The sequence below is a fragment of the Micrasema longulum genome, unplaced genomic scaffold (genome assembly GCF_059751315.1).
Source record: "Micrasema longulum isolate JH-2025_06_02 unplaced genomic scaffold, ASM5975131v1 h1tg000887l, whole genome shotgun sequence".
Lineage (NCBI taxonomy): Eukaryota > Metazoa > Arthropoda > Insecta > Trichoptera > Brachycentridae > Micrasema > Micrasema longulum.
Window position 1 is genome coordinate 68,563 of NW_028278078.1, and position 19,703 is coordinate 88,265.

At 30.6% G+C, this 19,703-nt stretch overlaps 2 protein-coding genes across 2 annotated transcripts; one reads left to right on the forward strand and one right to left on the reverse strand.

Moving 5' to 3' along the window:
• Positions 1-2,461: 2,461 nt before the first annotated feature.
• LOC148278377 (nuclear receptor 2C2-associated protein) lies at positions 2,462-4,258 on the reverse strand. Its single transcript, XM_088231449.1, has 3 exons — positions 3,996-4,258; positions 3,742-3,904; positions 2,462-2,708 (listed from the first exon to the last, which is right to left on the reverse strand). Exons 1-3 carry the CDS (start codon positions 4,073-4,075, stop codon positions 2,487-2,489), a joined length of 465 nt encoding a protein of 154 aa, XP_088087575.1. The 5' UTR covers positions 4,076-4,258; the 3' UTR covers positions 2,462-2,486.
• Positions 4,259-6,877: 2,619 nt separating this feature from the next.
• On the forward strand, positions 6,878-18,746 carry LOC148278378 (uncharacterized). The gene is made up of 13 exons (XM_088231454.1): positions 6,878-7,136; positions 7,219-7,677; positions 8,649-8,774; positions 9,637-9,795; positions 10,155-10,211; positions 10,359-10,457; positions 10,576-10,693; positions 10,880-11,013; positions 11,118-11,216; positions 12,692-12,747; positions 13,154-13,939; positions 16,041-16,277; positions 18,533-18,746. The coding sequence occupies exons 1-13, from the start codon at positions 7,068-7,070 to the stop codon at positions 18,594-18,596; spliced, it is 2,463 nt and encodes an 820-aa protein (XP_088087580.1). The 5' UTR covers positions 6,878-7,067; the 3' UTR covers positions 18,597-18,746.
• The last annotated feature ends 957 nt before the right edge of the window (positions 18,747-19,703 follow it).

Sequence of the window (19,703 nt, forward strand, 5' to 3'; positions counted from 1 at the left end):
CGTATCTCCGCATCTTTTGCATCCTCATATCATTTGTGTCTTCATATCTTTCGTGTCTTTCATGTCTCTAGTTCGTTTTGTTCTTTTGTTCGCTTGAGCCGAATATGTATGAGCGGTGAAAGAAACAAATAGTTCTAAACCTTTGGCTGGTTTATCAACATGATTTTCTTTTATCGGTTTTAAAATATTGTTCTTCAGGTATTATAATATTGCAAACCTGTAGAAAACAGATAAATTGTTTTATTTACTAAGAGAACGTTAATATTATAAGGCATTTTTTTATGGAACTAATTGGCACAATTATATTTCATGCAAAGTTTGTTCATTTTTTTACAATTGATGTTTTATGCTCTTTATATTTTTTTTAAAGCAGGTTTTTATATTTATAACGTGTAAAGTTATACAATATATAAAATAAACAAATGCAAAAAAAATACATAATAAATTTGAAAAATCAATAATAGGCCTCCCAATATAGATGACTAACCAAAAAAGTTATTTCACAATCAGATTGATATTTTTAATTTTTAACATCGTTTCATTTTTTATTATTATTAAATGTTATTTCTTCTATTTGAATTGTTATTCTTCGTTAGTAATATTTTAATCGCTTTTTGTTTGAAGTTACTTTATATTTTTTATGCTAACTATTATGGTTTAACACGGGCTCAGTATAGAAAGCCGTAAAAGGTTAGTGACTATGTATGTTAACAACTGTAATTTTAAATATGGAATAAGTCAATTAATTCATAAAAGTGTTTCTTTAAATATTGATTTTGAACATTAAAAGATATAATATCTAATGAACTCGAGCGAACAAACTAACCTCTTGTTCACATTAAAAGGGCATTAATGAAATATGAATTAGAGATGGTAAAAAAAATAGAACTGCTGTTTTAAAAAAGTTTTCTTCCGAAACACCTAAAACATTTTCACAAAAATAAATTAAATCGTTTAAAAATACAAAAACTAAATCACCAAGCGCAGAAGTGAATAAAAATAAACATTTCGCTTCGCACGAAAAATTCAGCGCCCTGCTGCACTCCGTACCGCGCTTCGCCCTAACTTAAAATCTTCATCCATAATACTTACCTACTCGTATTCTCATATTATAATCTCCCAAGGACGAAGTACATACACATATACGCATGGAATCTCCCCGACCCATCTCCACTCTCCCCTCCACCCCTCTTTGTCCATCCGTGTACAGATACAGAGTGTACATGTAGGTACCTTACCTACTTACTAACCACATAGACAGGGGACGGACCCAATCTCGGTCAATGAATGAACGAAATGAACTAGAGATCCAAATGACACGAAGACACATTTAGGCGCTCTTATCTTTCGTGAACTAACTGACCGAGATGTGAGGAGATACGTATCTCTAGTTCAATGTTTCCGACGTTGTCAGTACGACCGGTTCGTTCGCGAACTACACACCTCTAATGTAAGTACAAATTAAAAATAATGTTTTTTAGAAAACCTATAAAAAAATCACTGCTCATCACTGGGAGCTAGTTAGTGGATACATATAATCTCCTATGCACTATAGATATGCTGGATAAACAAAAAGATAAGAAGTAGAAAGAAGAAGAAGAAAGAGAAGAAGAAATAGGAAATAAAGTGTATGATTTGTAATGTTAAGAATAGCATTTCCCAAACTGAGATATAACATAACATGAGCATCTACAAACTCATTTTGAGGATAGCAAAACTTATCTGTCTTAAGAGTTATATATTAGAAACATCCTTCGCATCATTCCAACAGAAGCAATATTACTGATAATTGAACTGTCATTTCTATACAGATAGTTAGGTAAATATATTTAAGATATACAGTGATTGAAACATGCAAAAATGTTTTTTTCTGCCATGCTCTGTGCGCCTGTTGGGCATTTAATTAAAAAAACTCTTTCATGATCCCAGATAAAATAAGTTAAATAATACTCTAAATGCATAAAAACCACTTCAAAGTAATTAAATTTTCACTGTAATTCAATCAAACTTTGAGAATATTTCAAAACGTTAAGAGTCACCTGTCTTCATAGAAATTTGTATTGGAGTTTTGACAAACGGTTAGCCCGAAAAAATTCTAACGATACGTTAATTTATTTATCAGTTCGGAGAAAAACTTAGAGCCGGACGCTCATTGGTCTGAATTATATATTTTTTTAAATATAGAGCGGAATGTAGGTCGGTGTAATGTTCAAGTACATAAAATACCTAGCATCGGCGGCCCGCTGGTTTTTGTAATGGACCATAACCAAATAGATACACAAACTGGATTCTTACATGCCTCTTTATTTACTTAAAAAATATAATATAATATTTATTTGAAAAATATATATTCAGAGGGAGGATGTTTTCAATCAATGTAAAAATTCTATGCTACCTGTCAACGGAAACTGGTATTTCCCAACTTACCAAATAAAGTTAAAAAAATTAATAAAACAAATTATTGTTGTTGTAATTTTAAAATAATCTTATTCTTCATTACATAGAACAATTAATTTGTATATTATAATACGTCCAAAAAAATCTGTACTAGAATTGAAATTTAAAGTTATTTGATTTGTTTTGCCAGAAATAGAAACGGGAAATGTTTGCAAAGAGTTTATATCATCGGGATAAAAAGGTTCAATTACTTTTTTCCCAGTTCCTTCTTCTGTAATTATTAACTCGCATTGTTGACCAACAAATCCTCCCTAAAAAAACACAAAAAAAACATTAATTTTTTTTAATTACCCAAAATTACAACAAAAACAACACATAATGTTATGTCTCTTCGTGTCATATTGTTATTTTTATCAACTAGTTATTAATTTGAATTAAATAATGTTACATAGTACTTATTTTTCTTACATAAACGGCAAAAATTGCCTTTAACATATACATTGAACATAAATAGAAAGAAAAAAAATACATATGTACATATATATATACATAATAAAAATGATAAAATTGCATAACTATAACGATAGTAACAAGTAAATACACATAAGTAACCAAAAATATTAACGAAATATGTACATAAATATGAAAAAGCAAAAACGAAAAACATTTTTAAACATAGAGAGAAGTTTAAGAATTATATTGAGAAAGAAAAAGAAAAATCAGACTCGTTTTATAACTATCAATTCCAGAACCAAATATATCAGCCTTATCCTCATACTGATATTAATAAAATTGCATTACTGTGGAGCCTAGGGATAGGCGAGTGTATGTTATAGTTGGTCCTAGAACTTGCAGAGCAAAAAGAAGATCTGCGGCGGGTATGTCGACCAGGTGCACGAAAACACAGCAACTCCAGAAAATCTGGACAGTCAATGAATGAATTGATCACTTAACAAAGTAATATTATGTCTGTTGGAATTCAAGTTTTAAAAGATTTACTAAAGATAGCAATTGATTATAATTAAATAAGGCAGCTGGAATATGTAGTATAAAATTAATATATTGTAGAAATTTCTTCTGGGCTCACTCAAGTGAATCAGAATGTACATTATAATGGAGCGACCAGACTGGAGAAATATATTCTAAACAACTTATAACCGGGGAGCAATAAAATAACTTGATTGGTGTGATATTTTTTAAGTCAATAGTAACTAGTATGGTATGTTTATGAACAAAACAAAATCACTGTAAATTTAGAGTTTGAAGACTTAAGACTTTATTTTCAGGACATTGTGTACCTAAATTTTCAGATCACAGAACAATTTATTAATATTAAGGAATCACCTGGAATTGTATTTGAATACTTAAAAGTTGTGCAGAATTTTCCCATTGCAATTTTATCCATTGAGGTGAATCTTTATCCGAACACCAACAAGTATCTTCTTTTCCATCAAACATCAACAATTTTCCATATTGATTGGCATCTTTATTTAATACAGAACTAACCCTAAAATGAATTTTCAAAAGTTATTAAATACAACAAAATTCGTGTAACCAATAGGTTAATAGGCACGTTTAACTTTAAATAAATAACTTACCGACTTTGGAATTTGTATTTTTCTAACACGTTATGCACCATTTTCATAAAAATATTAAGATAAAACTTAATGTTGATCATAACATTCCATTTCACATTATAGGTTACTCTGATACATATCGTGTTACTATTTGAACAATTATCTTATAGAGTAAGAAATACACATTTTAACATTTATTGTTTTAATACTATCTGGATTACAAATACAATCTCCACATGTAAACGGCATGTGTCACAAGTACGTCACAAGAACAAATATGTTACATATGTCAAACAACAAACGGACACTTCACCAAAAATCTGTCAGAGCTGTCAAAATTAAAAACGGCCATAGACAAAATAAGTAGCATGTTGCATTCTGCATTCGCGTTTGTGAGCGCCGGCCGAGAAGGGAGATGTGAGAGAGTTTATTTTTTATTTTATTTTTTGTTTTTTTTTACAAAAAACATAAGAGTTAAAACGGAGTATTCAAAAAATAAAGAGTTATTACATAGCGATGAAATACATATTAACAGTAAAAATAATTAACAAAAAAATCCACCAAGGCATGGCCGGGTTACATAGGTTTCATACCTATAGTAGGGTCAATTTAATAGGTCACATTTGGCACTTGTCGGTTTTAGCTTCATAGTGAGGTAACCTGCTTAAAAACATCGATTAAAGTGAATGAATCGATTCGGACTTCAAACATAATATATGTCAATTGAATTCAGTTGCTATGAAAAAGTACTTATAGGTACTGTAATTTTATTTTCAAAATCATAAGTCGAATCTCTGTCCCATTATTATTTTCTATCTTAAATTTAAGGAACAAAATAAGATATGTACATAATTTAACAAAAATATCAACATTCGATTTTTCTCGGCAACATCCCTAGTGTTTAAAAAGAAAAAGGGTTCACTGATGCAACATTGTAACGACGTTTAGAACAGAAAAAGTTTATCATGTTTAGAATGGTTTATTAGTGAAAACAAATCATAAAATTACCTTATTTTGTCATTATTACAATAAATATGTAATCGTAATTGAAAAAAGTTAAGCAATTGTGCAGTTCTAAATTCGAAAAAATAAATAATATTTTACTACCGCCTTTACAAGGTTATGTTGCTGAATTTTGATGAAGTGTCAAATGTGACCTATTAAATTGGTCCTACTATAGTATACAAAAAATGTTTATGAATTTTCTACTCCTATTATAAAAAGACAGGTGTAATATTTTTGTGTAATATAATAAAGAGAAAAAAAAATATTCTGTAAAAGATTAAAAGGCACTTTTTTTATTTTATAGTAATTAAAAACGGTAGGTAATAAAAAAACACGAAAACATTCCTTTTTATCAAAGGGCAACTAAATATATCAGAGAAAAAAAATCATATCTTTAGTTTGAATTCAGAACAGTGCGTGTTTTTTGAAAGAAGGAAAGTTTTGAAAGATTTGGGATGAATGAAATATTATCAGTAAAAAAGAATGAAACATTTTTGGACCTATAAAATATCCATGTCTCTGTGCTAGTCTCGTTTTACAATGTGGTATTTTTAACACACGATTCCTTCTTTGACTTGATCTATTTTAATTGTTGTAAATACATTTTGGTTCGTAAATACATATTTTAAACAATAGATTTGTCTTATTTCTAAGTTTAGCTTCTTGGAACAATTGAAAAGAGGGAAAAATCCGATTTTTGTGAAGAATTATTTTTAAAATAAATGTTGGAATAGTTTCTAATAGTTATTTAAAGCTCACCCCCATCTTATTATTCCATAGAAAAGCGATGACTCTACAAGTGCATAATATACCATTTTAATAGTATTTAGCTGGGCATAAATACTTTACCGTTTGAACACATGGGTTAAATATCTCAGTTTATTAACAGTTACTTCAAGATGATTAGTTCATTTATATTGACTGTCAATGATTACTTCCAGGTATTTTATGCACCTTTCAGACTTCATTTTTTTTCTGTTTTTACATCATATGTCTAGATTAAATAATTATAATGAAACATTACATTATGGGAAGGAGAAGGGAAAGAGGATTTTGAGTTATAAAATAGAATAAACAATGTTTTACAACAATAAACTTAGCGAATAATTCACTATAATATTTTATTTCGTAAACGACAATTATCTGGAGCATTGTGTGCTTACACTTTTTGTTTCAAAGTCACATTGTCAAGCTAGCATGCAAAAAAGGTGTAGTATCATAGTATTTTAAAAAAATGATTTGACGTGTAGGATTTGACTTTTTATAACTCATTTTTATACACATATGACATTCCTTTATTATTTTTTTTCATTTTATCACTAGTGATCGAGAACCCCTGGGTCGTCAAAAAATCTATATGTATTACTGCTGTGGTCTCGTTTCTTTTTATTTCCCATGGATTTTTTATTAAATTTTCAGAAATAATGGTTGCCAATAAATCATGAGAATGAAATGTGTTGTGTTGAACTGTATTTTTTTATACATTTTAGAGAAGTTTCGAAACACAATGAAATATTCGTATCCATGTGATGAAAACGTTTTCAAAATTGTGAAGAGCGTTTATTCAAATCATACTCTTATTTCCTTTTTCAATACGAACGAAGTAAATTAATAATAAGTTTTTCTGGGTTATTATACCGTGTGTCATTCATACTATACTCTACCGACGTTTCGCATTACGACGTCCATCATGTTATGATAACATCAAAGTCGGTAAAGTGTACGAACGAGACACGGCATAATAACCCAGAAATATTTATTGATCATTTGAACCGCCTTGAAAATCTAAGAAGTTTAATCGCGAAGTAAATTCAAATCACATATTTTATTATCTTTTTTTATTATCATGAACGGATGAACGTTCAAATAAAAGATTAATTTCTTTATGGTATTGTATCAGTCAAATCGTCAAATGTCGTTTTTCTCAGGTTTTTTGACAGATTGTGGACGAATCAAACAAATCTCCGTGACATATTCCATTTTCTTTTTAATCTACTAATATACACATAAATAATTATTAGTGAAACCTTAATAGTGCATGACTTTTAATTTTGCGTATGAAGTTTGCTTTTTAAAAATTGCTTTGCAATGGCTTTTATCACCGCACCTTTACATCTTATTGGAAATAATATACAAAATGTTATTTATGTTACACAGGTAATTATTATTAATAAATGTTTTACAACTTTAAGAGATTAAAACGTATTTTTGTACCGTTATATCACAAATATAATTTTAGGATCTACTCGGAAGTTCCTGTTTGTCTGTTGATAACTTATCACTTCAGCAACCAATTTTGATAAGTTATCCCCAATTGAACCCAACTCCTACTACAGAAAATATTAATCAAGACATTCGTGATATCCCACAGTTATCATTTGGTGGCATCAATATCCAAAATACTCTCTACGACCAAATAAATAATATAAACGTACAAGAATCACCTACTGAGTTGTCTTTCAAAACCAGTGCTTCAAATAGTTTTCCTGACCTTCCACAATTAATATTTAACGATTCCTTTGAAACAAATGAAGATTTTAAAGCAATTCCTACCATAGATCCAAACAGTATAATTGATGAAGATTTTGGCCTATACAGCAATGTCAAAGTTGATGATAAAAATATTTCACGAGAACATTTTAATTTTGAAGATCCTGAGAAACAACAAAAAGTTATTTCCAAATACCGTAAACAAGCGGTGAGTCCTCGTTTGATTTTATAAAAATAATTTATACTAGAAATAATATTTTTTATAAAATTTTACCAAATCAAATGAGAAAGTTCAGTGCTATGGGAAATTGGATTAAGATTAAAGTTCGATGTTTTATTACACGCGGTAAAAATTAGAATATTTGTACGGCGAAGTTTCTCAAAAATATATAAAAAAATTCATGAAAATTGTTTGAATAAAAACAAACTACTTTGAACTACATCCCAGTTCTTAAGAATCAACCAATCAATGACAGCATTGTTGTGTTGTGATAGATTTCCGGTAGCCATTTTTTTTCAACATTTATTTTGTGTATGTTATGCTATGGGACTACTTTTACACGTCAGCAGAACTTGCCGACAAGAACTTGTGACGTCACGGGCGGAGTAATTTAAAAACCACCGAACTTCCTCATTCACATCTTTTATAATCATAGGTTATATACATACATAGGTTAGCATTTGTAATTTTTTAAATTACAAGTTAGTGGTTTGATAATTCCTTACAGTATTATACCACTGGTTTATAATAAATAGACTAGTTACTTTTAACTTGTCCTTTAATTTGGAAAAGAGATATACAGCAAATAACTATACATATGCAAACATTTTGAGAAAGAGATGTGCCTACATATTTCTTCAGTTCTTATTTCTCTGCAACTCATTACCATAACAACTGTAACAATAACAATAATAACTGTCAGTGTATTATTTTTGCACTTGAAAATTATTAACTTTATTAAATCTCACCCACAGAAGTCAACAGATGGAAGAGTTGACGAAATGGGAAAGTGGCCATTTAAACCAGCCAACCTTTCATAATATAAAAGCCTTGACTTTCATATGGCCTTCTAAAAATGTTTTCCCTCTCCGTTGCAATGGATTTAGATCTAAACAATGTATATTTATGTCAATTTTTTTCATAAATAATGGATTAATTTTACTATCTATTTTTTTCAGTCTACACCCTGTAAACATTGTGGGAAATTATACCTTAGTCTGAATGTTCTCAAAAAACACATATTGAGGTACCATAAGGATCAAACATTTTCTTGTGATAAATGTACCAAATGCTTTGATTCATCAGTAAGTATTTGATAAAAGTTTTTACCTACATCATAATATATGCTAACACCTTTCATAATCGCTTACTGATTTAAAGGTCTTAAGAGGAAACCTGGTCTGAATTTTCTTCATATAAACATATTTCCGTATTTTCTCCCTGGATTAGGGCACTAGAGTTATGATTTTTTTGCACAATATAGATAACTAGCCGACCCGACAGACGTTGTCTTGCCCGAACGTTGGATTGCCTGCTATCATCTTGGAAAAATACTTTTCATCTAGGTACTTGTTTGTGATTAAATTCCAAAACTAAAAATTGTTGATATTAAAAAAATATTGAATTTACGTAGGTACTTGTTTATGGTTGAATTCCAAAAAAAAAAAAAATATCATTTCAGTTTTGCGGTGCGGAAAATGAGACATTGAAACCTTTTTTGTTGATTTTAGTTGGCATAATCAGTCCAACAAGCTAATGTCTTTTTCGCACAATATCGGGGAGGCATCTGCAAGAGAGTGACAGAAAAACTATGTTCAAATATCTATTCATCAAATTTCTCTGACATCCCATACCCTCTTAAGCCTAGAGCTGTTTGATTTTATGTGCGATTAAAAGAGTGCCATTTTTATGAGTTATCACCTTAATGTACATCCGACACATATTTTATTTATTTAATTCATAATAAAATATGTAAAAGTGTAACAGGGGAGAATGAAACGCCACACACAACTATCTTAACACGCATCTATATCCCAGTCCTCCTTTATCCATTTTATCACACATGCTCCGGGATTATGGACAGAATAACCCGATGTTATTGTGAATAATTTGTTTTGAAAAGTTTTTATTGATTTTATTTATATAATCAGGCTTGTTGCTCTACAGGAAAAACAAATTCTTCATAAGTTGGATCATTGGGTATCCGGTAGTAAATGTCCGATCTCTGGAAAGAAACATTGCAACAATGAGTTTTCTCGAAAAGCCGCTTTGAGAACTCATTTTCAAAAATACCACATCACATCTTCAGATTCCAGTATAAGTAATGTATGTCATTTGTGAAAATCAAATCAATTTATATACACAAATCTATACCTATACATTATAATGAAATAATCCGTAAATCTTTAGCCAATACAGAATTTTGGCCACGTTCTGACAAACTTTATGTGACCTTAAATGTAATATTCATATTAGAAATGATTGGCCAAATCCTTATTTAGAAAAAATATATTTATTTTGATAAATTGTATTACTTCTGCAATGATTTTGGTTTTGTGTGATTTATTAATCAAAATTAAATTTTGGACTCCTAAATACTTCAACACTTGTATTATTTCTGATAACTTTACGTCTATTTTTATTTAAAAAATAATTTCGCATTTATGTACTGTTTTCTTTTTTAGGATGATCTTAGTCCCAAATGTGAAAAAAGGAGACATTTTAAAGAATACACGAAACCGGTACATTAATTTTTTTAAATATTTATTTTTAACTTTAATCTTAAAAATGTATGCCTCAATGAAGGTGGGATTCGTTAAACATTATTTTCTTTTAGTAACTGAGTCATACTTGTTTTATAGCAATTTTGAAATGTAATTATTTTCCAGGACAATCCTTATACATGTACAATTTGTCAAAAATCTTTTGACAAACCTAGCCAAATAATTACGCACCTTCGTGTACACACAGGAGAAAAGCCTTACAAGGTAAGACAAATGATTTTTTTGTTTTGTTTAATCGTCAGTGTTTACTTTCCATTTACTAATGATGTTATTACTGAGAAATAATGTATGCAAGTTTTTGAAAACATTTTTTTTATTTCAGTGTTTAGTTTGTGGAACTACCTTTTCTCAGAAATATTCACTGGTTCTCCACACTCGCATCCATACCAATTCGAAACCACATAAATGCTCACAATGCCCGGCTGCCTTCTGTCAAAAAGGTGAATAAATTGCAACACTTGAGAAATTCACTTATTTTTTCATACAATTCAATACAATTTTAGCATTAAGAAATAAAAACTACATAACACTAGGTCTCCTTACACTGAATATTTTTAAATAATCGATAAATCAGTATAAAAATTCTGTTAACTTTCTTTTAATCTGAACCTTTACTTTTTCACTAGGTCATCTTCAAACTCATATATTCCATGTACACAATAAAATGGCGGATAATAACATATTCCGAAACTGCCCTCACTGCAAAGGTATTTTTCGTACAAAAAGGTGTCTCGCTTCCCACATTTTTAAGTTTCATTTGGTAAGATATTTTAACCATCGTATTTCACTGTAAATCTTTTTAAAAATACAATGTACATAATATGTCTGTATGCAGTTATATATTACATCATTTTATTTTTACAGGATGTCATGAAAGAAGGAAAACATACTTCATCGCTCAAGAACAAAAAATCGAATATTTTAGAAACTGCTCTCGAAATCAGTAAACTTCCTACAGCAAAAGTAATTATTTCATTCAACTTAGATGTTGAGTTGTAATTCTCGAATATTTTTTTTAAATTCTGATAAAAAGATAATCATTTTTAAAACCCATTCGTTTCATAGCCATGCAGTTTTTTCATAGCAATGCAGTTTTTTTCATAGTAATACGGTAGTAAATGTATTAAGAGTTTATAATAATGTCTATTTTTTATAATTCTACTATGCTCATAAAAAAATAATGACTAATTGCAACTATGATTATCTGCAACTTATTTAGATGACAGAAAAGTTTTATTTAACACAAACTTTTTCAGCAAAGTTTCTTGAATATATATTTTTTTAAAAAGATTTTTACTAAAATTAACTGTTTTGAATGACGTCATTAATTCTTCGGAATCAACTAATGACAGTGTTATCATAGATTTCCGGTTTGCGGGATCAATTCATCAATCAGCAAAACTCACGGAAGAGAACTTGTGACGTCACGCGCAGAGTAATTTCAAAATTACAAAACTTTAAAAAAATCATAGCGCTGATATTACGATACATAAAAAAAAAATATATAAATATATTTTTTAATTGCCTAACTTGTTAGCTTATTAAAAAATAACTTTTTTTTTAAAATACTGAACTACATTCATCGAAATGTATCCATAGAATCGTTGTCTACTTTATTGTTTTTATATAAATTGGTAATGAAATAAATTATTTTTAGTTTATTTTCTTGCTGTCGGGTTTAAAAGCTAGTTTTGTAAAAGTGAAATAAAGTAAGTTTTTCAATTAAGAATTTTTAGTGCATTAATTTTTTTTTAAAGGAAAAGCCCGCTAAGCCTCTATTTTGAGGCTTGTCAGCAGGTGGGATAGAGGGGATATGGAAGGAGGTAATGAAAAATACACTACAACACCCAGATAAATTGAAAAAAAATCTTGAATTTTTTTCTTGCAACTTGCGGGAATTGATCCCGCGACACCAGTTTCACAGTTGGCCATCTAACCAACTGCGCCATGGCGCCTGTTTAATTATTTATTCAACTACTTATTGATTTTATTATTTGCCAAATGGCCCAATCGTTGTTGTGCCAAACCGAGTAAACGAGTAGATACAAAATCTCCCAGAACTTACGTTTGACGAAAGAATAATGTTCGAGTACTAACGAAATATCGAAAGGCTCATTTAAAAAAGTTGTGTACTCTTACTGTATGCGCAGTAAAAATCTAAAATACTGGGTTTAAATATAGCTTTCCAGAAGTCATTCGATTCTCCCGTTAGACAATACTTTTTAAGTGGGAATTACTGGGATTTTTCAAATATAATTTTAGGAATCTGATTTTTTTTTTATGCCTAATCAAGTCAACAAGTGAATTAAAATTAAATAATACATTTAATATTTTACTGAGTAACACCACACTATCTATGCCAATGCTTTTGCTACGAACCGTCTGGTTCTAGTAATTATTGCTCACCAAATATTTTAATCTGTGTTTTTTTTTTTCAGAAAACCCATAAACGCAATATACCATCTATTCAATCTTGCAAAGGTTCAAAAATAAGGTAAATATTTTATCAGGTTGTGTTTATTGATTTCTTATAATTTACATTCTAAAGAAAGCCTTTGACTCATTCACTGCTGACACTGCGCGATGAGCGTTGACAGTTGCATGCTTTTGCAATTTGAATTTATCTAAAACTGATGGGCTCTGTGATTTTGAGTCATTTCTAGACTCGGCATACGGCCATAAAACAGTAGCTTATGGCTGTCAAATACTGAATAAGTTATTTTACAAATTCATTAACTTAAAATAAGTCAAATTTTTCAACATGGCATGAATATTTAAAAATTTAAAGAAATTAATAAATTTAATTCAATGGTGAGTGCAATTGAATGCACTTATAATTACATTATGATTCATAATGTCAGCATCTAGAATGCGACCCTCTATTTTGATTGTATTTTTAGGAAACGCCAACAAAATACAGCGAATAATAATGGACTGCAAAAAATGATTTATGATAATCAGATCGGCAATATTATAAAGGATTCAAATAAGGTCAATCACGATAAAAATATTTTAACTACCATTTATTGTAATGCAGATAATATGATAAGTAAAACCCCAGTAAATCACATATTTTTCCCAAACTCTATTGAAGCACCCAGGAAACGTCTTCAGCAAAATACAGCCAATTTCAATGAACCGCAAAAAGTTATTTATGATACTAATCAGATCAGCAATATACCCCAGTTATCTATTAACAATTTAAATGTCAATCAGAATAACAGTATTTTGATTACTAATGATTGCACTGCAAATAATCAAGATATGAAAATGAAAAGTCCAGTAAATCACATTATTTTCCCTAACGTCATTGAATCACCCAATGTATTTGACCAAAGTGCCCCGTTATTAGGGAAGTTTATTCTACCATCTGAAGCCCAAAATTATATCATAGATCAAACAAATTACATTAATAATGAAGTCGATATGAACTTGATACAAACTAACCCTATAATGGAAACTATAAAATGTACAAATGGCAATGTCATATTAGAAAACGGTCAAATTTCCCTGCTTCTTCAACTTATTTCTAACACTCAAACAGAAAGTCAAATAAAGCCTGAAATAAAAGAATGGAAGATTGAAACCACTTTAAAAGAAACATCATCTAATAAGAGGTCTTATTTGAAAGCTGTAGAACCTAAGGTTTCTAATCAAGAAGAGATTGACAAAAAGCCACCTGATTTGTAAGTAGTTCTTGTAATATTGTTTTAATGTAAGCTCTTGATAAATTAAGTATAAAATTAATATAAAAGGTGAATATTAACATATTACAACAGAGATGAAGAACATTCTAGAGAAGGTAATATAGAAGTCTAGGCATCTACAGGGCTTATGACCTGTCATTGGCTGGTTTAAGTGGCCACTTTACACACTGTGTAACATTCATCTCTGTTGTAATATGTTAATATCAACAGCTCCCCAGGGAGTTGAATCCATTCCTTGTTTACAAAAATTTGGACAAACTCAAAATATTGTTGATAAAAGGTGAAGCTAATTTTGTCAGCCTTGCGGTCTAATGGTTAACCATGCTAGAGGTCTCTGGTTTGATTCCCAACTTGGTTGACATAAAATACTTATTTAATAAGGTATTTTTACCCTGCAATATTTCAGTCTCTGGACTGGCACCCGAAGCATAATATGTTTGATAATTTTACCCTCATGTAACGACACAAAAATGATCAAAAATGTCATTGATATATCAATGCAGTGCCCTGTGCACCATTAGATGCAAAAAAGACATTGTGATAATGATGAATGCCGATTCAGTCATGCCGACATTTGACAAAAGGAATTATTGAAATATTTTTACTATTGTAAATTATATACCTACACTCAACGCCGCACCTCACTCCTAACACACAAAACATTAGGGCCCATTACACGTACAGATCGGACCGCGCATCTGGAACAACGTTCTAAACTGCGGGTAGAACCGTCCGCCGAACCGGCATGTCGGACTGCAGTCCAAACCGTTGAGTCTAAAAAGACACCACAGTTCGATGCGCTTTCCGAACTGGCGTTCCCTCGTTCCGCGGATCAAACTGTGTGTGTAAGAGTAAAAAAAAAAAGTGTGTAAAAAGAAAAACCCAAATTTGGGAGAAAAAATATATATGTCGATATGGACATTTACCAATGCTAAATGAGCTGCGCGAAAATTACTCAGAAGATTATAGAAATTATTTACTGATGAACTGTGAAAATTTTGAGTGTTTACTTGCTTTAGTGTCTTCAAAAATTACCAAGAAGGATAGAATTATGAGAAAATGCTAATCAGCAGAAGAACGTCTTGCAGCCACATTAAGTTTTCTTGCATCCGGTCATTCTTTCGAAGATTTAAAATTTAGTGGCGGCATTTTTTTACAAAACTCCACAAGCTCATCGTACACTGCATTGCGTAAATTTTGATTGCAATAATCTTTGCTCTTTATTTTCCAAAGACAAAGGTGAGTTCTATACACCTGTATAAACTCTGTAATAGCTGAAATACTCCAAACTGACATGTTTACTGAAAACAATATGGGCGCGCAATGTAATCTCGCTTTGGGGTTGCAAATCGGACTTCGGGCTGCGATGCGCCGTCGCCTTTACACGTACAGACATGTGTACAGATCGGAATGGCGCGTCATGTTTCCCGCGGCCCGATCTGTACAATAACAGCACAAACATAAATAATATGAACAATGTTTTGAGTATGTCCAAATGTCAACAGATGGAAGAGTTGAGGAAATGTGGATGTTCAAACATAGGCAGAATGGTGAACGTTGAACCGTGTGTAAAGTGGCTACTTAAACCAGCCAATAACAGGTCATAAGCCCTGCAAATGCCTAGACTCTCATATTCCCTTCTCAAAAATGTTTTCCCTCTCTGTTGCAACAAATTTAAATATAAATAATATCCCCTATATTATAATTACATCATGTTGTCCTTGTTAGACATTTAAATTGTATTTTGTGTTGTGTATATAATTGGTGCTGTGTTATGTAATAATTTTTCGTATACAGTATTTTATGAACTATGTGCACAACACTAACTATAAATAAAGGTGTAGGTATATTTGTATGTAGGACTGTTTGTTGTAAAATGATTTTTTTTTCATTTTATTTTATAATTTCTCTTTGACAACATAGAAGGGTTACTCCTACTTTTACCATAAACCTTTCTGCAGTTGATAAGTATGAGTTCATATTATCGATGTTTATTTATAATTATAATAAAATAGGTGTTACTCTCCCCTTGAATTGTATTTATCTTGATAACTTAACTGACATTCATTTTTCTTTTTAGTAAAAAATTCACAAAAAACAATAGATTATTGAAATGCTACAAATGGCCTCGTCTCCAACATAAATGTGAAATATGCCCGGGTAGCTTTTCTAAACCCTCTGACCTCGTACGCCATATCCGTATCCACACTGGGGAGAAACCATTTAAATGTGATATTTGTAATAGGAAATTCTCACTAAAGTCTACCCTTAAAATGCATCAAAAAATTCTTCAAAATAAAGATCATTTAGATCGTACGTAAGTAGATGATTTTTCTATCAATATTTACCATGCATTGTATTGTACATCAAAATATGTGTATATAATTATTTTATAATAGTTAATGTGTATTTTTTAAGTCCACTTCAGGTAAGAATATCCTAGTTAGTAGCACTCTTAATTGAATTTGTACTTAATGCAGCGGTTTCCAACCTGGAAGGCGCGCCTCCAAGGAGATGCGCGGACTGTTGCCAGGGGAGGCGCCAAAAATTAATAAAAAATAACAATTGATAGGCGATAGCTCACTAAAAAAAAGTTTGAAAACGAAACCTTAATTCAATTTTGAATTAATCTTAGTGGAGAGTATGAATATTTGTATTGCAAAGAAATGCAGGTACTCCTACCGTTTATAATGTCTTATTTATGCGAAACCAGCTATTTGGCGCTGGCTGCAATGAAAATCAAATATCGAGCCAGGTTAGTAGTCGAATAGGAGATACGTGTGGCACTCTCCACATTGCTCCCAAGATTTGATAAACTTTGTGCCATTAAACAACAACAACCCTCGCATTCAATTTTTAGATTATGTACCATCCTCTAAAATAAATATACATGAACATATATGTTATAGCATAACCTTGTTATTGTTCTGCTGGTTGTAATTTACAGTTTTTTTTGTTGTTGGAATCAAGTTTTAATCTGGTTGTAATTTACAGTTTTTTTTGTTGTTGGAATCAAGTTTTAATTATTTATAATGTGTCTATATCATTATAACCATATAAAAAAAGATAAGGAGGTGCGGTTTTTTTTTTAGGGTGATATACTAGCATAAAGGTTGGAAACCGCTCTAAAAAAAAAGTGGAGCAATATACAATATATTGCAAACAAAGTGTTTCTTAGTTTGCCATAAAATAATATTATAAGTATGTGTAATGATGTAAAAAAAACCATTAAAAATGAACATATCGCTTCTTAAATTCATAAGGGCGCCGCAAATCGAAATTTGTCTTTTTTTATAATCTTACTTTTATATTTATGTTTTTAATATCATTAGATGCGTTTTTAAAGCTGTATGCAATTATGGAGTTTAGCGCTAACCATCACCCATAAAGCTCTGAAGTTAGCCACCAAAACGCATAATCACAAAAGGTCTTTTTGCGATTTGGATCATTTATAATGCAAAATCCATGGGAGTATTTTTCTTAAAGAAAAGTTTGACGATTTAAATCACATTTTTAAAATAAAATACAATTTTGGGGTTTTTGATTTGTCGCCCTTTTGAATTTAATGATATGTTATTATTATATATGCATTACGTACAAAAAGTACCCGGATATTTTAATTTGACTCAACCGATTAAAAGGAATCTGTAAAATAAATTATCTTCAGGTTGGTAGCCCCTTCCTTAATTACCAGTGTGTTTACAGCAGCTGTTAGTAATAGACGACCTCAAGTGTGCTCGGAGAATTTTGAAACTTTGTATCTAAACGAAATTTCGTGTTCAGATTCATTAAAAATGTTGAATAAGGCCTTTGGTGATTCGTGTATGTCCAAACACAGGCTTTTGAGTGGTATAAGGAGTTCAAAGCGGGCCGTGAAATCATCGAAGATTCGCCTCGCTCCGGTCAGCCATCACAACGACAACGCACCACCAACGCGACAACGTGACCGAATATGAGTCCTAAAACTCAATAAATACGATCAACCAACCACCGTATTCACCAGATATGGCTCCGTGTGATTTTTTACTTATTTCCAAAACTAAAATTGCCACTAGGGGGTCGCCGCTTTAAAACGATTGAAGCCATCAAACATAATTCGCTGAAGGCTATAACTTCGGCGGCTTATGAGCAGTCTATAAAGGATTGGGTTAAACATTGGCATAGCTGTATTGCACTTGATGGAGCTTACTTTGAAGGGGACAAAATAAATTTTTATCAATAACAACTTTTGTGTTTTTTTACAATTTCCAGGTACTTTTTGTACATAATGTATATACACATATATATTTAAATGTAACCCGCAGACAAGCCTTGGCTTTGCAGGAACCATAAATAATATATGCATACTTTAATATTTTAAGATGTTATTTTGGAAATATTTTTTTTTTTTTTTAATATGTAGGTATATAGGTTTATAAAGTGCTATTTTTTTTTCATTCTATGAAAAAAAAACCATTAATATACATATTTCAAATGGCATTGGTTACACGTTTTTGAAAATAATAATAATATTGTAACATAGTTCATGACTCGGTTTATACTGGGATTTTAATTCATATGTTTCTTTTCCAGAATACTTGGAACCAAATCAAAATCAAAACCGCCCACCACAAATACTGAAAATGCTGATTCATAAAAGCCTCTTCCCTCTTATTAAAAATAATTGTAATTACAAATTAATTTTATTTTACATTATCGTCATCTTATTATTTACATTTAAGACTACTTATTTCATACAGTTTATCAAGACATAATACTCGTATTATAAATTTCAAATATTTCAATACCTTCTCTCTTTTTATTTACATCCTCAATATCAAAAATGGCCCAAAGACCTCTTATGTATTTTTGAGAAATCACATTGAAGTGCACATTGATTTTGGCCATTGTTTATTATAATATTAATTTTCTAATGTAATTTAATGATACTAAAGGTGGCCTTTAACCGTATTTGGTACTGGGGATTCACAAATGTACATCTCAACTTTTTTCTGTAATTTTCCTAAAATACGGATTTTGAGAAAATAAGTCATACGAGGCATGTTCAGAATGTAAGCTTACTAGATTTTTATAAATATATTTTTTTAAATTGTTGACTATTTTTCCACATAATTGCTATCTCGTTCAATGTGAGCCGTGGCACAAGCTTCTTTATACCCTCTTCGAAGAACTCTCCTGCCAGCTCCATCCCCCACTTTAGAACCTCTTTATGCACCTGGTCGTTGATTGAAAATTTAATTCCACCCATGTGTGCCGTCAGGGAGGTACACAAAAATCTAGTACACTTACTTTCTGAAGAAAATACTGATGTTTTCTAAATCTATTTAGTGTAAAAATTTCATGAATCTGGACTATCCATGTAATTTTAAAACTATTAATAGATGTTCAAATAAAGATTGAAGACTCCTTTGAGAAAAGAATTTGGAAGTCAAGTTACATAGCTTATGACCTTCATTGTGTGATTTAAGTGATCGTTTTACACACTGTCTACATACAACATTCTACCTATGTTTGAATATATATATATATATCATATTTCTTCAATTCTTCCATCAATTGATTCTTGTAAAGTAAAAAAACTGAGACTTTTATTGATCTAGATCAGATTGATTCTCCTGTCATACATCTCTACTTGAGGCTGTCACAATGAATACATTAATTTATACTACAACATAAAATGAAAATTATATTGTACAGCGAATTATAATAAATATGTATTTTTGTATCCCTCCAATACCATGCA